This window comes from Centrocercus urophasianus, unplaced genomic scaffold (assembly GCF_019232065.1).
Source record: "Centrocercus urophasianus isolate 14NV4802_14NV808 unplaced genomic scaffold, USGS_Curo_1.0 seq_17, whole genome shotgun sequence".
Taxonomy (NCBI): Eukaryota; Metazoa; Chordata; class Aves; order Galliformes; family Phasianidae; genus Centrocercus; species Centrocercus urophasianus.
In genome coordinates, this window is record NW_024884722.1 from 19,792,577 (window position 1) to 19,817,953 (window position 25,377).

Consider the following 25,377-nt stretch of genomic DNA (forward strand, 5'->3'; position numbering starts at 1 on the left):
TGCTGGAGGGCCTTGCAGCAGCCACATCTCTTCCAGAACACAACTGATGCAGGAATCAACAACTGCTATTCACTCACACTGTTCTTCCTGAGCATCACCCTTGGCCAGGGAGCTCCCAAGCTCGTGCCAAGTGAGACTGAACTCAGCCTCATGTGCCCTGCAACAGAACTGCTCTGCTGGCCCACCTACAGAACAGGAAAGCCAGATGTGCAGGGATTCCCCCGAGGAGACCCCGAGAGGCAGCGTATCTCCCGAGAAGTCCACATCTCACCTAGATGGAAGCAAGGGAATGGAATTGGCCAAGATGAGGTTCTGTCTTTTCAAAAAGGGAGGGTAGGGTTTGGAAGTTTTCAGAGTGTGAAAGAGGGTATTTTGCAGGAAGGGAGATGATTTCTTTTTATTCTAGAGTACTGAAAATGAAAAAAAACATATCAACATTCTGGAAGGAAGTCGAGGAAAGGAAAGTTCTTGGGGAAGGAGAAACAGGAAAGGTAGGAGGGAGGGGTGGGAAAAAGATGCTGTGGAGCACTGCACCCCTGGACTTACTGGCTGAGAAACAGAGAGAAAGCTGGGACTGCATGGACTCAGTCTGTGTTTTGCTCTCACTGTGCCTCCGTCCTTCAAGCACTGAGCTGCCGTCCCCGGTGGAGAGAGGGGGAGCTAGCATGGCAGGGAATTAAAACACAAACACAAACAAAACACGCAAGTTCAGTAAATAAAAAAAGAGAAAGGAAATAGGAGAACATTAAAGAAACCACAATGCTGGCACAAAACATGCAGGAGTATCCTTCAGGGCAAAGCCAAGAAGACAGCTTTACAACATGGAACTGCTGTGCAATTTATACAGACACGAGGGGCTGCTCCCTTCAGCCCCACCACAGTGGAAATAACACAGCCCCGAGGCAACTGTCACTGATGTAGCACAATGTCTCCTACAACACAGAATAGATCTGCATAACCTGTGTCTATTGAAAATAAAAGGTCAGAAGCAGAACTGCATGAGATCTTCCCTGTTTCCAGAGTCATGGCTATGCAGAATGCTGAGCTCCAACACCTCAAAGCTTTTGGTGCATTTAATCTTGCTTGAGTGCTTGCTTTACTTAAAACGGGGAGGGGCAGGAGTGGAAAAGGAATACTACTATAAAGTGAAGCACTAAAATTACCAGATAGAGCTGGCCATAGCACAAAGCATTACTGTGCGAGTTCGTTCCCACCCAACTACCTTTCAAATATTCCTTTCTATTAAGATCATAATATATTCTAACCTCTGCCAAATCTGTTTTGATTTGCAGCAATGCAGTCCTATATAATTCTTCGTAGATTTAGTCCTGGCCAGCTGCCCTTGCTCCCCCTCCTAGCCTCACTCTCTTCACAGCATTCATATTCCTGTCTTGCAGGACACCCATTGGCTCAGATGGATCCAGTATGGAAACTCTCCTGAACACAAGCTTCCAAAGGACAGGAGGGTCTAGACAATTTTCTATTCTGGGCAGATATGCAGCAGAGATTAGGTAAACCAGATTCATCACCACGCTACAGAAACCATCCAGTTCTCTTCCCTCAAAGCTGGGTTCTTAAACCACAGACTACTCTGGCAAAAAGGTGAGAGGCTGCTATGTTATTATGCTACTATGCTATTATGAAGTCAGGTCTCATTTGAAACAACTGGTATTGTCTAGCTCATTCAGGCACCAGCATACATTTCTGCTCCCTATGACTCCTCAGAAGAGAAGATAGCAGCTTGTGACAAGCTGCAGGAAAAGCAGCAGGAACTAGCCCAGCTGACTGAGGTGACATTGCTGCTACACCACAGGGCCAGCTTTCATTTTTCCCTGGATACTGTAGTCTGATTGACTACAGAGAGAACAGGGATGCCTCTGCCTAAAAACAAACTAATACCATATCTGCCAACTGCATTCACCCATTCTAAACCTGCTCATTCTGGAGAACTTCTTTCCCATCTTCCTTTTTTATGGAGGTCAGGATAAAGACAGCTGCTAGAACAACACTAGCAGATAAGGGACACAGAGCTCCTTCATCTAGTGAGTTTTATAAGCACAAAATATTTATGATGTGATCACTGAAAGGCATGAAATCTCTTCTTAATCTCTTCCTCTACCAGCATCTCCATCAGGGATATGAGAAATCACTTCAGTTCAGACAACAGGCTACCGTCTTTGTCTCTGAAGCAAAAATAGAGAGACCCAAAGAGGAGGGCCAGGGGAAAGAAAGGTGTGTGCTCATCACTAAAAAGGTTCCCAGAAAGAGGCAAGAAGGGAGACTGCTTCTTTCTCAAGTGAGAGGTTTCAACTCCCTGTAACCTGCAGGGAATCATGAAAAGCACAGATTCCAAACCTTGAGAGACTAGCAGAGATTTTCCATGCCTAGAAATGGACTGGAGATGAACAGATCATGAAATTTTCAAGCAAATCTCTAAATCTGAGACAAAAACAAATTAGTTCAGGACAAAAAGGGTTTGTATCTCACAGAGGCCAAGTTAACTGCTTCCCCAGCATATTGCCCACTGTGACAGGAATGGCAATGTCATTGCGAATTTATACAGAAACATGGGAAGACAGTTCAGTGCAATGATCAAATCTCCAGGAACCCCTGCCTGCACTTAACTGTATTGGAAGTTACAGGCAAAACACCTACCTTTCAGATCCTCATCTTCAGTTGTGGTGTTACAGCTCTCTGTAGAACCCTGCATGGCAGAACAGAGCATTACCAGGCATCAGCAGTCAGGAGTTAGTAAATAATTTGATTTTTAATTTTTTTTTGTAAAGGAAGGTAAGGAAAGCGTAAACACATAGGCAAGAGTGGCAGAGCCAGGATGACACAGCGAAGATTTGGATGAAAGCAGGCCAAATATTAAGCAAAACTCGACAGCATCACTGCTAAACTTCTGCACGTAGAAGCAAGTTCAAGCCATCCACGCAGAATTTTTATAAGAACAGAAGTAACCAAATTCTGTCAAGTGAGATCAAATGGGAGTTGCTTCTCTTTGGAAGAAGAATAGCCACAAGAGCTTAGGAGTCCTTCCTTAGCTTTTCTCAAAGGAAAAGATATATATATATATTAGATACATATATATTTCCCGAAGAAATATATGCATGAGCACCTGTATCTTATCTTCTCACCCAGTCCACCTAAAAGTGGTGGTTACACACCACTGTAGAAAAGAGATGATGATATTTGAACTGTTGTCCCTACTCAGGCTCTTCTAGAGATCTACATCCACACGACACAGCCCTCCCAGTCTACTGCCAGCAGGACCATGCTACAAACCAAACACCAGAAAGGCAGACACACAAAGGTGAGAATGTCAGAGAAAAGTTTCTCTGGCAACACTCCCATCCCTTACCTTTATGCCATCTGTAGCATTATGGACAACAGTTGTTTGAGGCTCCTAGGAAAGGATGGAAGAATCATTAAACTCCAGCTCCCATGCGTTCTCTCATTTGCTTTCACTCCCCAGCAAGTGGAGAAAAGGTGACTGACAAAAAAATCAAACCACAAATTCCAAACAGCAACATGTGCTTGCGTGCACGCGCACACACTTCCTGCACAGAAGGTTTTCAGAAGAGAGACACTATCCTAAAAGCTACAGTCACAAGGAGACAAAGCCCCCAGCACTCCCTGCAATTACTCCAATCCCCAATTTGCCTCCAGAGAAGAAGACTGGCACAAATGCCAGACAGCAGCACAACAGCCAGCCCTCTGTGGCTGTTCATCAGGTAGTGGTGACTCAGCAGTGTCTTCACTGGATAACGATTCAGAAGGTGAATGAAGGGTGATACTGGGCTGGGGCCTTTGTCTCCTAGGTTTTGGGAAAGTATGCCAGGTGTCCTGTCCTTAAAAAGGGACATTCATAATTTCCTTATCAAACAAGGGTAAGCCAGACCACATAGATGCCTTTCATCAGGAGTTGCTAAGGGAACTGGACTGAAAAAAAAGGCTCGTTTGTCTACAAGTCTCTACAGTGGGATCCAATTTCAATAATCATAATTAATAATTTAGAAAGGTTCCTTCAGTATCAAAACCATAACGAACAGAGCCAGTGAAGGGAGAGAAGAAAATTATGAAGTGTCCCAAGAACCCTTTGCCCTATAACAAACAATAAGAACATCAAATCCCACCATTCCACCCTCCAAAAAATTGCCAAATCCAACTCTCCAGTGACACACAGCAAAGAGCAGCTACAGGCCAATAGATGCTAACTAGCTCCTGCTCATCCCTTCACTACCAGGACGAGGCTTCAGGATCCCGCATCATTTCCTTCAGCTGCCATCTCTCTGGCAGGGTGGCTCAGCAAGGGCACCAGGACTGTGTTGGCGCAGTGACGTACACTAACCCACACAACTCTATCACTCATTTCACTGCTGATCTCCCAATGTGCTGATGAGAGCACACTGTGCTGCATCATTAACTGCACTAGGCAAAGGGCACCCTATGAAGCCTGCTGTACACTGCCTGTCAAACAGAAAATGCTAGCCCAGCAAGCCAGTTAGCTGCAGAGGATCAAGCACACAACTGAGTAGGCCAAACAGACTGTCTAAGGCCTCGCCTGAATACCCTTTGCCCTTTTCTTCTGTGGTGTCCTGAAGTCCATCCTCAACTCTCTAGATGTTGGAGAGCGGATAGAGCTGGGCCACTCTTCTTCCAAACCAGCCTCCCCAAAGCCAGCAGGACCAGCTGAACGGGACATAGAACTATACAGGGATGGCACAAGGGGAAGTCCAGGCAAGCTGCAATCCTCACATCCCACCACAGCTCTGCTCAGCACCCCCACCCCAAAGCCTGTGAGGCTGTGACCAGTACCCACAGCAGCACAGGGACACAGACAGAACAAAGCCAAAACACAAGCTGAAAAAGCAGCACAAGCAGCACTCGGGGTGGGGGGAAGGAGTGAAGGGAACAGGACAGAGTCAAAATTAAAACAAACAGGAAAAAAAAGCCGTTGGGGAAGATACCATGGACGTCTGCACTGGGGGTGTTTCTTTTGCAGTGCTTACTATACTGGTTTTGTTGTTGCTCTGTGGCTGTGACAGAAAAACATGTTTTTAGTTCTCCTGCTGGGCAAGGACAGCAAGATAAAAACAGCATTGCTTCAACTCCAACCGTGTCTTCACACCCGCCCCTCCCCTCCATCTCAGACAAGAAGAGTGAGGAAGGAGGAGTTCTGCCCAGACTGCTGGACATCATCCTTACCTCAGAGGCAACAGATGTTTCAAGGGAAGTATCAAACCCCACATATGCATGGACTGCTAGAGCTATAAGGAAGGAAAACAGAAGGGGAAAAGGCAGCAGCCTAAAGGGGTAGGGGGAATCTTGGAAGGAGCGCTGACAAAAATATCTGGTGAAGAAGAATGGGAAATGACAGCAGCCCCAAGAGAAAGACTACAAAAGTGACAGAAGCACAACTGCCAACGTGCTGCCTCAAACAAGGGACAAATGGGAGTTGTGACTGAGAAGTACCAAAGTGCCCAGAAACAGTCCTAAATATGCAATGATGCTGAATCTCCCAGAGAATCTACTTATGTAAGAAAACACATGGTCCCTCTAGAAAAGGTAGAGAAAAGGTGAGGTATGGTGCATTATGCTCTTGCTGAGTCCTGAATTACAGAAACTTATAGGGCCAAAATATGGAAAAGTGAGGGGAATGCTCACAAGGAAAAGTCTTTGCAATTCCCCAAGCAGCAAGTTCTCTGGATGGCACCCAGTAGTTTTTTCATCTTTTTCCTCTTCTGTTCTTTGTAGCTGTGGTTAAGAATAGAGTTTCTGCTTCCTGCATTCACACAGCACAACAGTGAAGTAGTCACTGGCTTGTTGCAAAGAAATGTCCCACTATAATGTATGTCAGTGCAGTTGGGAATGAACAAACTTTGCTTCAAGGAAGAACCTGTGCCCACTACAACATGTTTCCTGGCACATAAATCCAGTCATTTTTAGGAGATGTAAGCCCACAGTTTATACTGCTGCATAACCCCTACACCAGGTGTATAGCACTCTTACTGTCAGTCTTACTGTCGCTCTTACAATGTCAAAATAAGCACTACAAGAGCCTCACTCAAACTCCTTGGTCAACAAGGGAGGGTGACTGGAGCTGAGCTCTAACAGCAAAGTGACCTTATTGCAGTTGCTCTTTATTCCACCATTCTTGAGGAATGCACTCACACTGCAAAACAAGGCATCATTACCCAGTCTCAAGCACAAAGAATGCACAAGTCAAATGCTGAGTTGGAAAACATCTGCCAAAAGTTTGATTAAGTCAACTAGAGAAAGAGCTTTGAGGTTGAAAATTCATACAGACCACTAATACTTCAGTTTTCCTTCACAAGCAGCATACTTTGGCTTAGCTATCCCTTTAGGAGAGGAAGAGAGGGCAAAGAAAAGGATGATGGGGTAGGTGGAAAGAGTGGTAAGTGAGAGGGGGAGACAGTAATGAGGGCTTTAAAAGTTAATAGGGAAAAAAAAGAACATGTGACATACTCATTCCCCAAAACTAAGAAAGGAGAAACACTTTTCAAATTATTTATTGCCTCTTTCTATACAACCTCACATTATCCTAAGACTTTGGCCTTCCAACAGCTTTACTTCCTCCATGTTATTTGCAGCCTAGTGGCACAAGAGATGACAGGCTGCTATGAGTATAAGAGAGGAACAGACGGACCTGTAAAAATGAATCCCAATCTATTTCATGGCAATGCTTGGGTCCACTTATTCATACAGCACTGAAGTTCCTGTATGTCTTCAAAACCAGTGATCCTAACACAGAGATCTAACTTCCAAACCTCTTGCAGCGAGCAAAGCACAATTTATTTTTCTTAGTTCACTGGGATGAAAAGATAAAGTTAGCATCAAAGAAGGCATACAAAAATGCTTTATACGTGAGATCAAGTAGAAAAAACATCTAGAAAGCCACTGTTCTGGAGAAAAAAGTTAATATAGCAGCTTTGTAGGTGTGGGATGTCACCTTACAAAGCACAAATCCACACGCACCCAGAACATGTAGCCTGCCCTCCAAACTGCACTGAGCATTCAGTTCATCCATCATACTCTTCCCTGTCCAGTGACAGAAAAAAAGCATCATATTTGCCAGTCAAGTAGTATATCTGCCATTCACGTAGTATTCTACACCACAACAGAGTCCCAAGAGAATAAGAGGTAGAAGACTTAGGCTAAACACACTTCATAGTTCTTTCTCAGATAGAGGTATCTGATGCACTGAGTTTTCCACACATACTTGGGTATTCTGGCTTTCTAGCCAACTGCCCTCCAGTGGAAAAGTCTGGTATGTCTGACCCCAAGCCCAGGGTAAACAGCCAGCTCTTACCCCTTTTTCCCAGTGTCACTGGGCAGGCTGTGATCCTTGGTAATTCACAGCAGCACAGCTCAAGTTAGAAGAGGCTAATTCACCTAAAAAGGTGTCAGGCCTTTCTGAAGATCCATGTAACACTATTAGTTTTGGCACAGCATTTGGCAATGTTTCCTGAGCTAGACAAGAGACAGACAAGACAGGCACAAACAACACAGGGTGCAAGAGAAAGAAAACAGACCAGTGATCATATCGCTAGGGACACACACTTCTGGCAAACTAAAGAATGCAAGTACTGATACACGGGCTGTCTCTGGTTATTTAGTCACCTTCACTGCTTCTAAGTTTTCTACGGCTGACACTTACAAGGTTTATATATCCCCAACTGCTTTAAAACAACACGCAGAGGGAGTTTAACTCCTGCTGGCAGTGGGCAGATAGGCAAAGCTAGAAAAGTACAAAGAACTCCTGCCCTGGTAGTCCATAAAGGCAGGGCTGGTGAAAAGCATGATACAAGCATCAGCTTTTCCAAGCAGTACTTAGGGATTACATTTTGTGTTTGCAGAGTCTTAAGGCTCTGCAGCCTCCTAACTGAAGGAGGAAGAGGGGAAGTATCTTCCAGACAACAATGTAGAAATCGTTCTGCCTTCTCATTACTACAGCGTTCCTGTTCCCATCTGCAGTAGCAAGAAATATTTTCTGATCTTCAGTCTAAAGGAGACAATGCCATCACTAATTTTGTACTTCAGTCACTGTTAATACCTCAGTGTACAGACACAGGCGTTATCTAACAGGCTGTATATGAGCCCTTACAATATGGCACTGGCCAATTTTCTCTTTGCTTCCTTCAGAGTAGATCTGACTACTTTTGTAACATATTCTATAGATGTCAAACATCTGGATGGATGAAAAACAAAATGAATAAGACAGGGGACGTAGTTACTGGGTATTTGGTCATGCTGGGATACATAAAACGAGATCAAAACAAAAGGAAGTTTGGGATTATAAACGCTCTGAAAACCTTTCCAATAAGAATGCTAAAAAAAAAAAAAGTGACCAGCAGCTCTGAGCCGCCTGGCAGTGCTGTGCCCACATATTTCATCTGTACAGTGGAGCCCCATCAATCTCTGCCACGTTTGGAGCGACTCCCAGTTTGCTCTACACTGCAGGGCTCCCAACAAAGATGACTGCACCAGTACCAGGCAAAGCACCTGCTTTTCTTTTTGGCACCTCTGCAACAGAATGACAAAGCCCCATGTCCAGGCCAGGCACACACCTGCCCTGCTGAGCCCAGGAGAACAACTGCCTTTTTTATTTCACACTCCAGTCAGACACTGACAGCAGGCAAGGTCGAACTGCATTTCCAGCAGCGGATTTTCCACACAAAATGGGAACTGTGTGACTGGCCGGGGGCCAGACGATCACAGAGCCCTTTTAGTGAGGACATGGACCTTTCAGAGCACAATGACTCCCCGCCACCTCCCCCCTGCACAGACATGCTATGTAGGGTGATGAGCACAAGCCGAGCGTGCATGGCATGAGAATGGCGGACGCACGAATCGCAGGCAGCTTACGGGAGGTGCTCACCATCAAATGCACACTGGAGCTCGACTTCCTTTTCTGGACACACCATTGAGAGAGGGAAAGAGAAGGGAAGAAAGGAGATGAGAAGAAAAGCACAGAAACTATTCACACATTAGTGTGCCAGCAAGGGCCCCCCTGCCAATAATGCTCCCCTAGGGCAGGTATAAGCAGCAACAGAAAGGCACAGACACACTGCAAGGTGCAGTCAGAAGTTGAAGAGCACTGCTACACACCAGGGGGAAGGGCAGGGTGGAAGACTCCCATCCACTCAAACACTGAAGTCAAAGCATAGGTGCCCCATACATTGATAAAAGGAGAGAAGAGGGAGGAATATATATGTACAAGACATGGGATGCAAGGGGAGTCTTTCCCATGTGCTTTCCCATTTCAGAAAAATGTGCAGCTTGCCCAGCAACACTGAAGAAGTGAGCAGTAAACCTCCAGTCATTCACAGCATATAAGAAGCAAGGGTGTGTTTGCAACTAGACTGAGGGGGTGGGAAGGAGACCACAGTGGGAGAGGTGTCCCCAAAGGCTTCAGGAAAAAGGGGAAACTTTCGTGCATAGCAGCAGAAAGGATCCCTTACAAAGAAATTAGGGCTGACTGGAGAGGCAAGATGCACCCATGCTCAGAAACAGAGGAAAAACAAGGAAGGCAAAAAGGCACAGAAAAACAGCCAGAACACCTTGCACTCTCAGATACTGGGAGAACAAGCAGTGAGCAATGCTTAAGCACTACCCAGCTTTCCAGGAATTTATTCTTGCTCAAAAGACATCTTCAGTCATCTTCAATGACTCCTTCACACCAAACATCACTTTCCAATAAACCAGGCTCAGCATGCATTTCTCTGCTCTTTCATGACACTCTCAGTGTCCCACTCTGTCCACACCACGTCTGGCAGGTCTCAGCATTACAGTTTCTCACCCCCATCAACTCGGCATAAACTTTCCATCTTTTGGTGCTATGTAAGCTTTGAAGCCCACCGATTTGTTGATTGATCTTCCACTTCATGGAGGAAACATAAGGCTTGCCATTCATTACCTGCCTTACAGTCTTCTGATTGATTCCATTTCCTTTTAAGTCATTTTAACTTCTCCACAAGTGTTCCCTAAAGCTAGAGCTAAGACGGGATGTACCACCAGCAAATGAATACAAAGCTCACACTACTACCAACTCAGAGGAGTTTCCAGTCACAACAGGGAATTCATGACAGTGAAAAGATGAATTTCACACCAACTGAGAAACTGCTTCAAAACCTGAGTTATTTTTAATGTATCCTATAAGTTGTAGCAGACAGAGACACTGCAGGGAAACTTTTCTGTAAGGAAGATAGCATCACTTGATGTTTCAGTAGATTTCTAGTCAGTTACAGAAACAAGTAAAGGAGAGGAAAATGGTGAGAGAACCAAAAGTTCTTCATAGAGGGAGAATCAACTAATCCATACAGAAAACAATCACCCTTCTATTTCTCTTCTTCGGAACTGAAGGCAAAAATAACACCGACACAGCTTGAAACAGACATTTCTGCAGAGCAGAATTTAATAAAGTACAACCTAAATTTAACAGTTTGTCTATTAACATGATATCCCACATAGCACATCATTTCTGACTAGGCGGTGAGTCAGGAGAACAGAGTATGCAAGTGCTATTACAACTCAGGACAGGCTGGACAACACCAACACCAGGCACTGACATTAAGTGTTAAAGCATCGAAACATTAAGTTGAAATAAACAAATGAAAGTTTCTGACAGCAAACTGGTCTCAAAACTCCCTCTGTAACGGCAAGCCATGTCATCCTTCCAAGACCAGATGAGTAAAACTTACTTATTTTCTTGCAGTGTGACTGTAACTCAGGAAGAAAATAAGATAACAGAAGCTTGCTTACTAATAGGTCTATTTCCATGACAGCTACATCTCTAAGTGTTTTTAAGCAATACAGAGATATCACGAGTAGAAAAAATTGTTAAAGAAAGAGATCTAGCTTACAGTAAAGTACTTCACTGATCACTTGAAGGATTTCCCTGAATCTAAGCAACAAAACATTCTCCCAAATTGCTATGAGTAACATTTTCCTCTCAAACCCAGGTATTTTTTGTGTTAAATTCAGGTGGTCACTTCATAAAAAAGGAACAGATTCTCTTCAATTAAATTTAAAGAACCTCACTTCAGGTAACAATAAGCTCAAGTCAGCAGATGACAGAACATACCCCGAAGAATCACTGTCTCTTCAGCATAGCTGCAATATTAGAAAGAAGCAGCATAAACTCTTCTGAGCACCTACAGAAAACACAACGCATACTAGAAGATGCTAATGGAAGTAGAGTGATTCCAGTAAAGATTCCACTCACTTCTACGCCCTTAACAAGGATATATTTTTTACAATAGCTTTTTGCATTCCTGCTATTATCACGCAGTTCCCCTCCAGCCTGAAACAGATTTATATATTTGTATATTTACATATGTACAGATATGTATATTTATTAAAATACCACTCTTGTTCTAACTCACAAAATGAAAAATCATTTCAGTACTCAGTGTAAACTCAAAGTCAGTCAGTGAGAGGCAGTCTGAACTAGCAGCTGTGGGGGCCTATTTCCACCTTCGCTTTAGTCTTTCTGTGCGATGCTGAGTCAATCATTTTGTCTCTGTGAATCCATTTTTTCTCCTGCCCTTTGTCAGCTTGTCTATTTAAACTGTAAGCTAAGAGGCAGGGATTTTCTGCTTAAGCATCAATACAGTGCTAAGCACATTGGACCCTTGATCTCAGCTGGAGTTTCTAGGCATTACAACAATACGGTACAAAGAGTGAATGCATCAAAGGTGCATAAAAAATGCCTTATTGGATGTCAGGACTTAAACAGACCTGAAGTGCTCACTCTGAGCATTTTGTGTAATGCTATTCAGCATAAAACTGGTGTTCAGGTGAACTTGGGTTCTCCTCATTTAGCTTCAGCATAATAATCTAATTTAAAGAGTATGGTTTCAAGATCATGTACAATACACAGACAGAAAAGGAGCATTAACTCATGTCGATCACCACATGGATGTTCCTTGACCCCTACAGATTTCAAGATAGATCATTTTTGAGGATTCCCTGTTGGTTCACTGAGCTGTTGTGGCTTTCGTCCAAGGCATGTCATCTCTAACTGGTTTCTCAAAAGCAAAGACAGCTTAAAGAGCACTCCTGTCTTCCCCACACACTTTTTTATTGGGCAAAGTGCAGGGAAGTACCCACTAGGCATAAAATGTACTCTCACTGCAACGTGCCTTATTAACAGCAAAACGAATGGTATATGGTACCTCTCTGCAGTTACATAAGACTAAGGGAAGGCTTTACAATATTACAAAACTAACCTTGTTAAAATAAAATGTGGGTTTTTACACTTCTAGTTAAGTTCTCCTTTCAGCTACGCTAGTCAGCATTTCCTGTGAAAGAGAACTATGGATGCAATAGAAAGACAAGGTGAACAGTCAACAATTTTTGCAGAGCACTTCATGTGAATGCTGTCGAACCTTTTTACATCCCATAGAATTCCATGCAAGTTACTATTTGTATAAAACTCGGCCTGAAAAATATCATTAGTGTCATTTCAAATTCTCAAGCCTAATTGTTCAGTGGAAAAAAAAAAAAAAAAAAAAGCCATGAAAAGAAGATGAAACTGCCAAAGAGCTTAAGAAGATCTAATTTTAAAATAATTACAATTATATCCTTAACCAAAAATAGCAATTTGTGCATTAGCATATTCTGATTACAAAGATGGCTCTGACAGGCCCTCCAATGACTGGAAACAAATGCATCCTCTCACACTAGAAGGAAAGGAAATCCCCCTTTAGGAGAAAAAGAGCAAGGTTGTTTCAAGTTCTGCCTAGAGACAAAATCAACAGCAGGACTATGACACCAACTACAGGGAGCCTAGATCCTGACAAGGTCAGAGAACAGACATTCAACAGAAAGCGTCCTTAATCTTCATCTAGTTGTCTGCCCCTGCTCGTTCCTTAACCCCTCTGTCACCTTCACTGGACAGTAAATCCAGATCACAGCAGAAAGAGGAACAAGGTAGGAAGTAGATTTGATATGAAACGGTGCAAAATAAAGTTAAAAATTGGAGCTGCACAATGTTGCTCATAAATGCAGAATCGTAAAAATAAAAATAAAAATAAAAAATACCTGGAACCTACAGTGCTGGCCCACAAGATATCTGGTATATTACATGGCTCTGCAATTCGTCACTCAGTATCTTCTATAGCCTCGCTTTCTGGATTTGAAAGCAGAAAAGCATGCTCCTTTAGTGTCAAATCTGGGCCTTCCTTGTTGCTACTCCATCAGCTTGGATCCAAATTATGCCTGAAGAAAGTGAGGGCAGCACTACCAGCAAAGGTTTGATGAGCAGGGACAATTTAAGATTCAAGGCAGTTTAAATCATTCATTATTTAAGATAACGGAAAAGTTCTCAAGTGCCAAGCTGATGAAATATCTACCAATTAGTAGAATTAGTACTTTAAATAGAAGCAGCAGTGCAGAACGAAAGCCAGGGATACCTCAAATAGACACACAACGAACTTGCTAGAGGAGAGGGTCATCCACAAAGAAATTAACCAAAATGAAATTCATCAAATGTCACCAACTCCAGACACACTTACGTTGGAATAAAAATCTTTCCTTTCTGTCCTCTCCTACTGATTTGAGTTCTTTTTTCCCCTGTCCAAAAACATCTGATGCAAGTAAAATATATGCATCCTCACTGATCCAGCATGTTATGCTTGCCTCAGATAACAGGTAAAGTCAGTTTCACAGAAACAAAACTTGTGTTTGTTTCTTACAGCTAGCATATCATATGAGCATCATGCCCTCGTCACGACATATGGCTACAGCACATCTCTCTCATCATTTACGCTAAATCAGCAGCAACCCTCTTCACTTTGCATCATATATTCACTAACACACATGCGCAAGAAACTCTTGTGAATAATGCACAAGAAAGACATATATAGGCCTCACCTAAACTCCTGATACCACGTGGTATGAATTTCAACTCTATTTGTGAGCTAAGGTAGGACTGTAGCATAAGTACCTCTGAATACCAGATGAAGATAGGAGAAAATGAATAGAAAGCAAATCGTGACAAACTGATCGTGCTTTCCTCTCAAAAGGTTTGGAGCCATTAATTTTTACAGCTGTGTATCATCAATTCATGGCAGAAACACTATGTTCGTTTCATCTACTGCGTAGATATCTGACAGCGCTTTTGTGGAGCACACGAGTGCTGTCACAGGAGTTTTTCCTTACCAGGAAAAACCAAGGGAAAAGCTGAAATACTTTCTTACAAATCTCTACAATGCATGAATTTCTAAGAAGACATTAAAAAATAATTAATTTTCAAAAGAAAAACAAGGAAAAACCAGAAGTCTTCTTGTCTGGTGGGAATGCAAGAAACAACCTAGCCACATGACATGTGGTCAGCAGAAGGCTACAGCTGAATATTCAGCATGCAACACTTGTTCTAAATCTACATCTAATGTAAAATCTTGTATATAGGAAGCGGGAGTAGTAAAGATACCACAAAGATGAAAGTGCATTTGGTCATTTTGTCTGAGTTCTGCACTACTGCAAACAGGAAAAAAAAATAATCCACTACAGGCAATGCAAGGCCAGATGCTCTCTAACCAAACCCATCACTGGGCACAAGTTTTTGGTCAGAACTAACTAGGATGAGAAAAGTATGGCTAAGATTACATGTTTCCTGCATGTGGAACAGCACACAAAAAGAGCTAACAACAGTGAGGCCACCAACCAAACTGACTAGCACAAAGACTACTTCACAGCAGTCAAGTATGCCAGTGCCACTCATAAAAACAAATACAAGGGGAAAAAAGGCTACATTTCAATGAGGTGACTACTGGGAAACAAGAGCTTATACATGGAAAGTAAGGCAGAGAAAAAAGATACTTCTGTGTTTACACGTGTCCTTCAATGAAAGTATACAATGTACTACACAGAGGCCACCACATGCTCTCTGCCGCATTTAATATGAGCATGGCAGGGAAGAGACCTGTATTTGTATATATCTTCATTTTTAAGCAAGAGGGTTCTAAAGCACAAATTTTAGAAAGAAATATACAATATATCTCTGAGTTATAAAACTCACATAAACGAGGACCCAAAAGCCTCACCTGAAGTTAGATGCCGTTTGGGGAAAAGTGGAAGCTTAACTCTTCAAAAAGCCCTCAGCTGAGGCTGAAAACACGTGGCACCGGGTCATGTCTCCCTTGGGCACCACTGAGGTTCATACTGCAGAACAGGTTTCTCTAACAGAAGAGAGGAAATTGCACGCAAACACTTGACTGCAAGTCTCTCACCCACAAGCAGAAGACAACTCCATTCAGCACATATGGAAAATGCTATATTCTCTAACCCAGCTTCCACATTATCACTACTGTGATACTACCACATGCCCTGTGAAGAGTAAACCCGATTTTACTCCATTCAAAGGAGGAAGATTTTGTGTTCTAAGCAAATAGCACAACTCACACTTTCTATGAACTGGAAGCATCTTCCAATTGTAAAGATCTCCTTGTGACTACATGACCAGGAAGCTGTGTCTCAGTGCCAGCGTGAACATCATCTATCTGCCTTCAGAAGATCTTCACCGAAGTAAAACTATGAGAGATTACTGGAAATAAAAAATTCTGAGACAAAAGCCATTTTTTTTTTTTCCCTCTTTAGGGGACAAAAACTAAGATGTGTTATTTACTGGCTTTCCAATTGCTTCTCCCCTGTAATGTTGGGATTTTGAAGTTCTCAGTTCACAACATTTGGGATCATCCATTCTCATTCTGCTGGAATTTTACTGCAATGCTTTCCATATCTACAGATGTGACACACTGTATTATTGTGCATGTGTTTGATGTACGTCTGTACAAAAGAGGAAAGCATGTGCAAAGGCACAAGAATTCACCCTTGTAGGCACACTTCAAAAGATGAAAAGCTGGGGCAAAATCCACATTGTTTGTTAGGCAAAAATTCCCAAAGGCTTGGGAAATGTTGTTGGAGCAGACCGAAGCAGAACTGCAAGAATGAAGATTTTACTAGAGCAGTCCTCAAAATAAATGTCACTACTCTGAAGCCGTTTTTCCAGTTGTCTCCTTATAACTATGAGTCCTCTGGAAACAGAGCTTCATTAAAATGGAAAAAGAATGGGAGATGAGCATGCTAGACCTGCAGTGTGCATGGCAATCCCCAAAGTAGGGGCAGAATGAAGACTGTTCACAGTGCAAAACCAGATGAAGTATTCTGCTTAATAGTTGTGAAGAAAGGTTTCAGCTTCAAGTGGAATTACAAGCAAATAAAACAAACACATTCTTCTCATGCAGAGGACAGTATTATTCAGAACTCTTACTAGAAGATGCTGCTTGGGGCCATGGCTACGCCAGTAACAGATCACAAAAAACTACAGCCTGCAATAACACAGCCTAGGAATGGCCTATTTGGCCTACAGAACAAAAGGATGACTATGACACAAATAGTGAAATGAGAAAAAAGTAATTCCCCTCAGAAGGGAATAAGAGAGTGCCTGGATTTCAGGCATGGTAGCTGAACTCTGACATAAATTTCAGGTTCCACTCTGTCTGAACAGGAATATCTGAAGACTTTTCCTTCCCTACCCTAACCTTCAGTATCTGCCAAAGGAGGGAGACAAACATTTCCATGGGATCTGGTGGGTATCATCAGCAACTGATAATTGCTGTGTGCAATTTCTATACCCAGTGCATTCTGTACTGAGTCAGAGCCATGTATCACACTTGAGCAGGTCTTTGGTCTTTTCAATCCATAACATTGACAAGTTCTCCATACTTCAGAGAAAGGGGAAAAAGAAATCTTGTACCTAGCTTGTTGTGTGACATCTACAGTGCATGTAAGGATCATCCCACCCGGGGCTCATTACTATGCAATGATCGTAACAACCCAAGCCACAAGACAGGGCTGTGGTTTTACCCTGTAAGGGAATGGAGAAAGTGGCTGCCTTCTGTTCAGGTGGTGGGAGAGAAAGCGAAATGGGAAAACAAGAACTTACCTTCACTCCATCTGATTTCTTGTTCAGCAGGCTTTTGGCAGCTGTGAAGAGAAGCAGGAGAAATAGGTCAGTTTTTCATTTTTAAACTCTTCTCACTTCCCTCAAAACTGCATAAGACTTCAGAATGATAGTCATCCTGCTAATCTCCCTCTAACAGCAAGAGCCCTGGAAGTTAGGCCCAGTCAGCCAGGAACATTATCCTGGTAGCAGAGGAACACCCATTCCATTCTCTGTGCATCTTAACTGGGCAAAAATCCTTCTGCTGTCAGAATTTCAGCAACTCTGAAAAGAGACTTTAGAGCTCCTGTGTTTCAACCCTCTACTGGCACACTGTGACCCCATATCCAGGAATGCCAGCAGTTACAGAGGTGAAAGCTAGAAAAATGTACCAGATCTCTGCAAGAGGGATAAACCTTACCCTCCAGTACAGCTATTTACATAAGACTTTGCTTACAAAGGGGGCACTGATAATGCAGAGACCTCCTAATCACCACTATACACAACAACAGTATAGGAACATTTGGGACATCAGAAATGATGAGACTGGAGAAGTGCAAAAGGCAGAGTCTGACAACCACTAAAAAAGAAAAAGAGACAGGAACTAGGCTGAAGTTCTTCACATTAAGATAATGCTCTGCTGTGCTCAACACAAACAACTGGCATTAGTCATGAAAGTGAGAGTATGATAAGCATAGACAGGGAATTCACTGCAAATGCCTGGCAGAGGGCACACACACTTGGGACTCAAGAAGGAATTGCTCCATCTATTACATGAAAGTGAGACACTGCAATGACTGTCAGCAGTGAGACCCCATCTATAAAGCTCAGCTATTAGAAAAAAAAAGTTTGCCTACTTATGAAGATCATGTAGTTGTTTTAGCTCCACTGTAAACAGCATGCTAGAGACCTGCTGGACCAACACACTGACACCTCCACTAAGCAGCTGCCAGGAAGTGTATGCATTCAGGGACTTGACCTGGATTTTTGCCCATGCAGCGCTGGAGCCTAAAAGGCGAGGCAAGTAGTAAAACAACGTTCACATGACTGTTGAAATACTCCACTCACCAGGAATGACCAACCCACGCAATGCTCAGTCTCTCTCTAGAACCAGCAACATCGGGAAAAGTTCCTTTTGCAGGATTCAAGCAATTGCAGAAATTTTCTCTCAAAGCACTTCCCACCCCGCCTTTCCTGCCACATGACCCTATAGATATGGATGAGCTACATGGTATCAGTAAAGCTGGTGCAAATTCTCCTCCTCTTAAATTCTGCTCCATTATGCAGATACAAACTCAGGAATCTACCTTCATCCCTGCCCTCAAACCATCCCAGAACACCGGGAAAAATTCAGGCAGATATTCTCTAAAAATGATTGGTCAAAACACAGTGCTCCAATGTGCGCAGGTAAAGGTGGGCAGACAAACAGTCCTAGGCAACTCATCTGCCCTGCAACAGCCTCTTTCCTGACCGTACATCTTCAGAAATACTGCCAGAGTGAATTTAGCAGATGAGTCCTTGCCACCTTCAGATGAAGGACGTCAGCTCAATTCCACATGGAAGTTAGAAGGAGAACAAGGGGACACCGAGGTCAAAACAGGTCCAGCATTTATTACACACATACATCAAGGTACCTCACACAACAGCAGCTGAAAGCATGTAAACCATTATAACCTCACAACACTTAAGAAAAAATACAGGATGGTACATCCTCAAAGTGAGGAGGAAAAAAAAAGCAACAAAAATCTGTGTATTCTAACTCCTACCGCTAATTCTGGGCAAAAACAAAATACACTCTGCTTTTACAGACTTTTCCGGTACAGAGGGCAACAAAGAAAGCAAGTAAGAGAAATGAACTACCCCAGACAAAGTAGCCATTATATCCTTCTATCAAGGAGCACAGATTACCCATGAAGAAGCTGCTGACCATGTTTAACAAAGTGTTACAATGAAAGGCATTATTTAGAAACTACCATCTATACGTAAATATCATGAGAAAGCCATTCAAACCACATTTCTCTAAATTGATTATGCTTTTACAGGAAGAAACTCTTCTCTGCCAGCTAGCATCATCTCTAAAGGAGAGGTATGAAAAAACCTGATAGTGGCTACTGCTTCCATCAGCAAAACAGCCAGCTTAACACTCTGCCATGGTGGCTTTTCAGGTGCAAGTCACTAGTGTCCATTTAAACCCAGCAGGAAGATTTCCCTGAAAAGCAGGGAGTTGTTGTCCTATGTCCTCTATCCCTATTTTGGTTTCTTGGCAATCCCATTCCTCTTAGATTCTCCACTGAGTTGTTAAAGGAATTTGCTGGAACAGCAGTGATGCCTGGCAATTGCACGGGAACATTATGCTCTGGCATTTATTCCTCAACAAGAGTAGAGTCATTCTGTAATGACTCTACAATAGAATAACGGAAGTTTTGTGAAGCCCAGCCACTCCAAAACACTTTTTCAGACGAGAAAAAAAAGGTATAACCAGATGGAAAGGCAGATAAAACCTCCCAGACAGTTAGGCAAGACAAATCTTTATGTGGTCTGGACCTACAGAATCTCTAGACATAGCACAAACCTTCCTTCCTATCCAATTCCTATCACCAAACACTGTTCATGTCAATAGCACAGTGAAGATACGTGCAATACTTTGGAAAAGTCTCAAAGGTTTGAAGGAACACTTGGATCTTCCATAAAAACCCAAATGGTTCTCAAAGAAAGATTAAAAGAGGTAACTAGCATTCATTAATACTAAAGCCTGAAATACACAACCCAGTAGTATCCTCTTGGCAGGAGCTGAAGAGCTCCCAGTTCTCCAGCTAATGAATAACAGGGAAATTGTGTGTGGCACAGTTGATTTCCTTCTGTTTTTTGCCCCCCTACCAGCCTCAGAAAACTAAGGCATTCTCCAAGATGATTTACAAAGAGCCAAAGCCCAGCCTTACGTTTTGTGATATTTTATGCTTTCAAATATCTGCCCACCTATTGCAAAAATTTCACATCCTGAAAGATGACCACTATGCAAGCATCTACGTGCATGTACAGAGCGCAGAGCCTACAAGGTCAAGACTGTCTCTGAACACCGATCTTGGAGACTGATGCTCCTGTCCATCTGAAATCCAAGAGTTGATTGAACATCATCCTTGTAGTATTACAAAAGCTCAGTTTCCTCACAAGCCAATAAATGAAGAGACGAAGAGCAAATAATGCAAGAAAAGGCATTCACAGAATTCTCCTGCACTTCGGGGAGAGGAAGATAAAACCAACGGGAATCATTTAAATTCCTTTTTGATGATACAATACACTCTCAGGCCATAAATGATAAATACTGATATTCTGTCATAATATCATGCAATTCTAGGAAGTGCAAGATTGAAGTTTACTTACTGAAGTATATTACTTCAGCAGGTCCACACTGTAGTAGTTGTTTATCACATCCTGAAATTCCTGATTATTAAGCAAATTAACAGAGAAAACACTTAAAGTAACTTTTCATTAAATATGACTTCATTTTCTGCTTGGAAAATGCAGTTCCCACTGCTCTCATACTCATTTATTCAAAGTTCTACAGAAACTTCTTGACAAATCTACTCCTCCATATTTTCACCCTTTGAATTCGCATCGAAAGGTTAGGGTTTGCATTAGGTCAGTGACACAAATTTCTGGTCCTGAAAGCATATCTTTGTAACTAAAACAACACAGCAGAAATTTCAAATGTATTACTTGCACAATTTTAACTGTACTTTGGCCCCCAGCAGAAGAAAGATGTGGAACTGTTGGAGTTGATCCAGAGGAGGGACACAAAGATGGCCTGAGGGCTGGAGCACTTCTATGAAGAAGGCTAAGGGAGCTGGGCTTATTTAGCTTGGGAAAGAGAAGGCTCTGGGGAGACCTAATTGCAGATTTCCAGTACTTGAGTGCTTATGAGCAGGAGGAGGATGGACTTCTCACGTGTGCAGACAGCAACAGCACAAGAATGGCTTTAAAATAAAAGAGGGGAAATCTAGTTTAGACATCGGGAAAAAAATTCTTTATTCAGAGGGTGGTGAGGCACTGGAACAGGGTGCCCAGAAAAGCTGTGGATGCCCCATATGCCTGAAGACATTCAAACCCTGGTTGGATGGAGCCTTGGGCAGCCTGATCTGATGAGTGGAAACCCTGCCCGTGACAAGGAGTTGAAACTGAGTGATCTTTAAGGCTCCTTCCCATCTAAGCCGTTCTGTGATAAAGAGAACAAACTCTAATTTGAGTATAAATACATATGTGTACACATACACACAAATGAAAAAAAAACTTAGTTTTACAAGCCATTTTGGTATAACAGGATAGTGAAATATTTCAGTGTCACTTCATTATTTGTATTCTTTCCTTCTTCTTAATCTTTAATCAGTTCAAAAACATCAGTGCACAGGCTACAGTGAACAGGTGAGGAAGGTCAAGGACAACAAGAAGTTTGTTAAGTTGTAAGGTAATTAAATTCTTTAAGATCACTTCAGTTACATCACTGATTAAAGATGGCACATTTTCAACAAACTGCTCTCTGAATTTATTTCCAGCCTCTCTCAACCTCATCTAACTAGTTAAAAAACCAACACTTTACATCAGAGAGTCAACAAGGATCTGCAGGGACAAGTAACAAGTTCCAGTTATTGTCACAAGCTGTTATACTAACTCCCTCAGAAAATTATCTTGAGCAAGCAGTGACAATTCCCAACAAAAAAATCCCTGTTAGAGGTTTCAGGCACAAGGCTTAATTACCTTTAATGTCTGCCTTAGGATTTATTTTAACACAACAGGGTAGTACACATGTTTCGTGCTGGTACGTTTGACAGAAGTGCATTTCAGAGTGTGAAAGTTTGTATGACAACTCTTCTCTCAATTAGTAATTCCAGTACAGAGTTTGCACGAGATTATCAACACTGTTTCCCAATCTGGTTGTAAGTCTTATGGAGAAAAGCCACTTTGTGAAGATGTGCGCTTCTAAGATAAAAAGCAAATTTGTCCAACCATGTTCAGTTTGTAGCAGGCTCTTACAGAATTTTAGTTACATAACTGAGCCCAGGCACTCCAAAGTCTGCAAGTATTAGGAATCTCTGAATACCTTGCCAGCTTTCTCTTAGTAATAAATTTACATTTATTTCTCAGAAGGTGATTTAGGAGTTCCTTGCATATGAACTAATCTATTGATCTGACTGCACTCCTCTACTCTGTAAGCAAACACATCAGGTTGTATCAGGTCACATCAGTGCTTGTTTCAGTTGCCTGAACATCAAAGCCACAAGTGATCACCTACATCACTGTGGTTGTACCCCGGTGTGACTCCAAAGATCCATAATCAATGTTGATACAACAGTGTTCTCTCTTAGCCAAGCGAATGCCTACCATAGAGCCGACAGTAATTACAGACCTTATTAGAACCAGATCTCAATTTCCTGACTTATAGCAAAAGCAATGAAACTTTATCTGCTTTTATCTGCTGACATGAGATACAATCATTTCAAAAGAACCACAAACAGCCAATATTAATTGTTGAATATGCCGTAAGTGGGGAAAGGAGCCAGATCACTTTTTTTTTTTTTTTTTAATCTTCAGGACTTGATCTGACAACAGGAATCTAGCAAGCAACAGAATACTCACAAAAAACTTTTTTTCTCCTGTAAAAGGAAGACTTTGGCAGAAAGAAAGTACAGCTACAGACCCTTTAATCATAAAAATTTATCATAAGTTAAAACCATACAGTCAAATACATAAACTCTATGGTATAAAATGTTTGACAGAGGCGACAGTAATGACAACAGCATTAAAGAGGCTTTCTCATATTTCCTGCAGATAGTACTCTCTCTCACCTAATTAATTGAAACCAGGGTCACATGAGTCTTCATTTTCCTCTTAATTCAAAATATCTGTGAAGAACGCTTTAGAAGATCTTATTCCCAGACAGGAAAGAAGCTTCTCTCCTCATAAATCTAGATCCCTGCGTGCTGAGAATGCAGCTTTCAGAGGCCCACAAAACAGTGTCACCCAATTGGAGAAGACAAAACCCCCCACTGCCTTAAAGGGAAAGAACTTTTCAAGTTCTTTCAGGACTTTTCAAGTGCAATTTGATGACCTGACATGACTGGAAAAGCCTGAGCTCAACCCAAAGTTCCCTCATGGACTTTCTACCTTTTCCCTTTGAGTTCGTGCCATTATTCTTCAGATCAGATTTATGTATTTCAGCTGCACCAACTAAGAAATCTAGCAAATTAAAAATTAAAAAAAAAAAATTAAAAAAATCAAGCTCATGTTAATACAGTCATACAGAGAAAATAGAAGTAGCTGATCTCTTCACTTGCAAAAGGCATCAAGATATTAAGAATAGCTACTACCCACAGAAGCTTTGATTGCCTTGCATTTCAATTCTCAGCATTTCCTTTCGGACAGTTTTTCAGCACATCTCATTACCTGAGATCAGAGCTTATATTCAAAGCAGAACTCAGTGATACTGAGAACTCTGAACTCACTACAGGCCACCTAGGATTGCCTTCTCTTCAGCTGTTAACTGAAAAGGATCCAGCAGCTTCAGCCTTTGAGACAGAAGAATGAGCAGAGCAAGCCTTTTCCTCCTTGATATTAGTTCAGGGAATAAGCGGATGCATAGGTCACACACCATTAAGGAGAACCCTTCTCTCAGGCATTCCACTTGATCAAAATCTGGGCCACAGGAGATTTTATTACCTAAGTACTTCTGCAGCTTCATTAGAAGTGACAACATTTATAGACTAAAAAAGAATCTAAAACTGCTGTTTAAAAAAATAAACTAATACAGAATCATCAAGTGAAATACAAACAAGCAGTTTGAATAGATCAAAGACAGATCATACCAGCAAGAAAACCCAAAAGAATGTTTTATGCAGCTCTGTTGAAGCCCTGTAGTTGTGCTATCACTTTTCCAATGGTTATTTCAAAATGATTCTCTGAAAAGTGTGTTACTATCAAGTCCTCTCATAACGCAATCTGAGACAAGTGAATCAAGAAAGTGATTCTGCCAAATAAGCAGAAATTCGAGGGAAATTGCTGTAGTCACACTTACTTTTTGCACAGCCCTGACATTGGCACAGGTTCACTCTAAAGCTAGAACCAAGGAAAAACAATTCTGAAGTTGCTAAAGGCTGCTCCTTAATCAGGGCTGGATTTCCACTTCCTGACTTTATTTGAAAAGCACCACTGAAATTACCTGAATCCATACAGGCTGTTAAAAATGCCGTCCTGATTTCACAAAAGATTATATGCATGAATGTACAGTCTGAATGCTGGGATAATCATTTCACAGAGGTTTTCATTCTACTTAGATGCTTACTGCAACATCACAGAGCGTTAGTATTGGTTTCCACCATTAGTAAACAGCCAGATAAAATTAACACACTTCCTTTTCATTCTTCATCACTTATAATGCATATAGCAGACTTTCGCCTGAAAGTAACTGGAGTCAGGTAGAATAAAAATCTGACTCATTAATTCAATGATCACCCTTTTTAAAAGAGAAGAAATGGCAGTGAGTGCAAAGAAAGCAAATGATTCTACAAACCAAAAGCACTTGCAGATAGAGGTTTTCCACCCAAATGGAAGTGAACACATAGGGTAAGAGTGCACCACATAAATGCGCTGAGCCAAGACAGTCATCTTGCAAAAAGTACTGATTTGCATGCTGAGATTTGCGTCTCCACTAAGTGCACTACGTAATGCAGTTGAGTGGGAGCCAGACTACCAGTTATTAAGCTTGAAAGGATGAAAACCACTTCTGAGACTCCAAATAGAGCAGCTCTATTAGTTAGATGCTTCAGACTCCTTTTTGTTGAGTCAAAGTAATACAATACTCAAAAAGCTCCTGCTCCCATTCTCACCAATAATATTATTTGCTCTGTGTCCCTGCCACAAATCTAAAAGAATCACTGCTAATGAGCAAGTCTTCCTGACTCTTATTGGTTTCAGACAATAAAACTGATAAATGCCAGCTAAAACTTCCCCAAAATTACAAAATATCATTAGGGGATTGTCGCAGCTGACTTTGCTTCTGTCTTGTACCAGACTACAGCTTCAAATGCTCTTCCTCAAACAAATCACTCTTTTTCTCACACTGGTCACCAGCCAAAGCAACGTGACCCTTCCTACATTAGGATGAACTTTGAGCATGTTTCCTCCCACCCTACTCACCCATAGAAAGGTTTAAACATCCCACAATTCACACAAATCAAAATGAGAAAAGGAATGAAAACAGTGAAAGTTTACCTGAAAAATTCCTAGACACAAGCATCGTTGTGAGGATTGCGCCCTGTGAGGGAGAAAAAGCAGGGATAACAGACAGTGTCACTCACCCCAGAAAAGGGCTTACCCATGGGGAACAGAGTGAATTAGGTACCAAAGCAGAGGCA

At 42.0% G+C, this 25,377-nt stretch overlaps 1 protein-coding gene across 10 annotated transcripts in view; it reads right to left on the reverse strand.

Moving 5' to 3' along the window:
- CAMK2G (calcium/calmodulin dependent protein kinase II gamma) overlaps window positions 1–25,377 on the reverse strand; it is a 111,506-nt gene that overhangs the window by 9,728 nt on the left and 76,401 nt on the right. For 4 of the 10 annotated variants that reach the window (XM_042818603.1, XM_042818602.1, XM_042818612.1 and 1 more), the window contains 6 exons: window positions 25,235–25,277; window positions 16,976–17,016; window positions 4,974–5,042; window positions 3,365–3,409; window positions 2,656–2,704; window positions 547–660 (listed from right to left, as the gene is read on the reverse strand). In XM_042818603.1, coding sequence (XP_042674537.1) covers window positions 547–660; window positions 2,656–2,704; window positions 3,365–3,409; window positions 4,974–5,042; window positions 16,976–17,016; window positions 25,235–25,277 — 361 coding nt within the window. The remainder of the gene's footprint in view (window positions 1–546; window positions 661–2,655; window positions 2,705–3,364; window positions 3,410–4,973; window positions 5,043–16,975; window positions 17,017–25,234; window positions 25,278–25,377) is intronic. The other 6 variants (XM_042818604.1, XM_042818610.1, XM_042818606.1 and 3 more) reach the window with 5 other exon arrangements.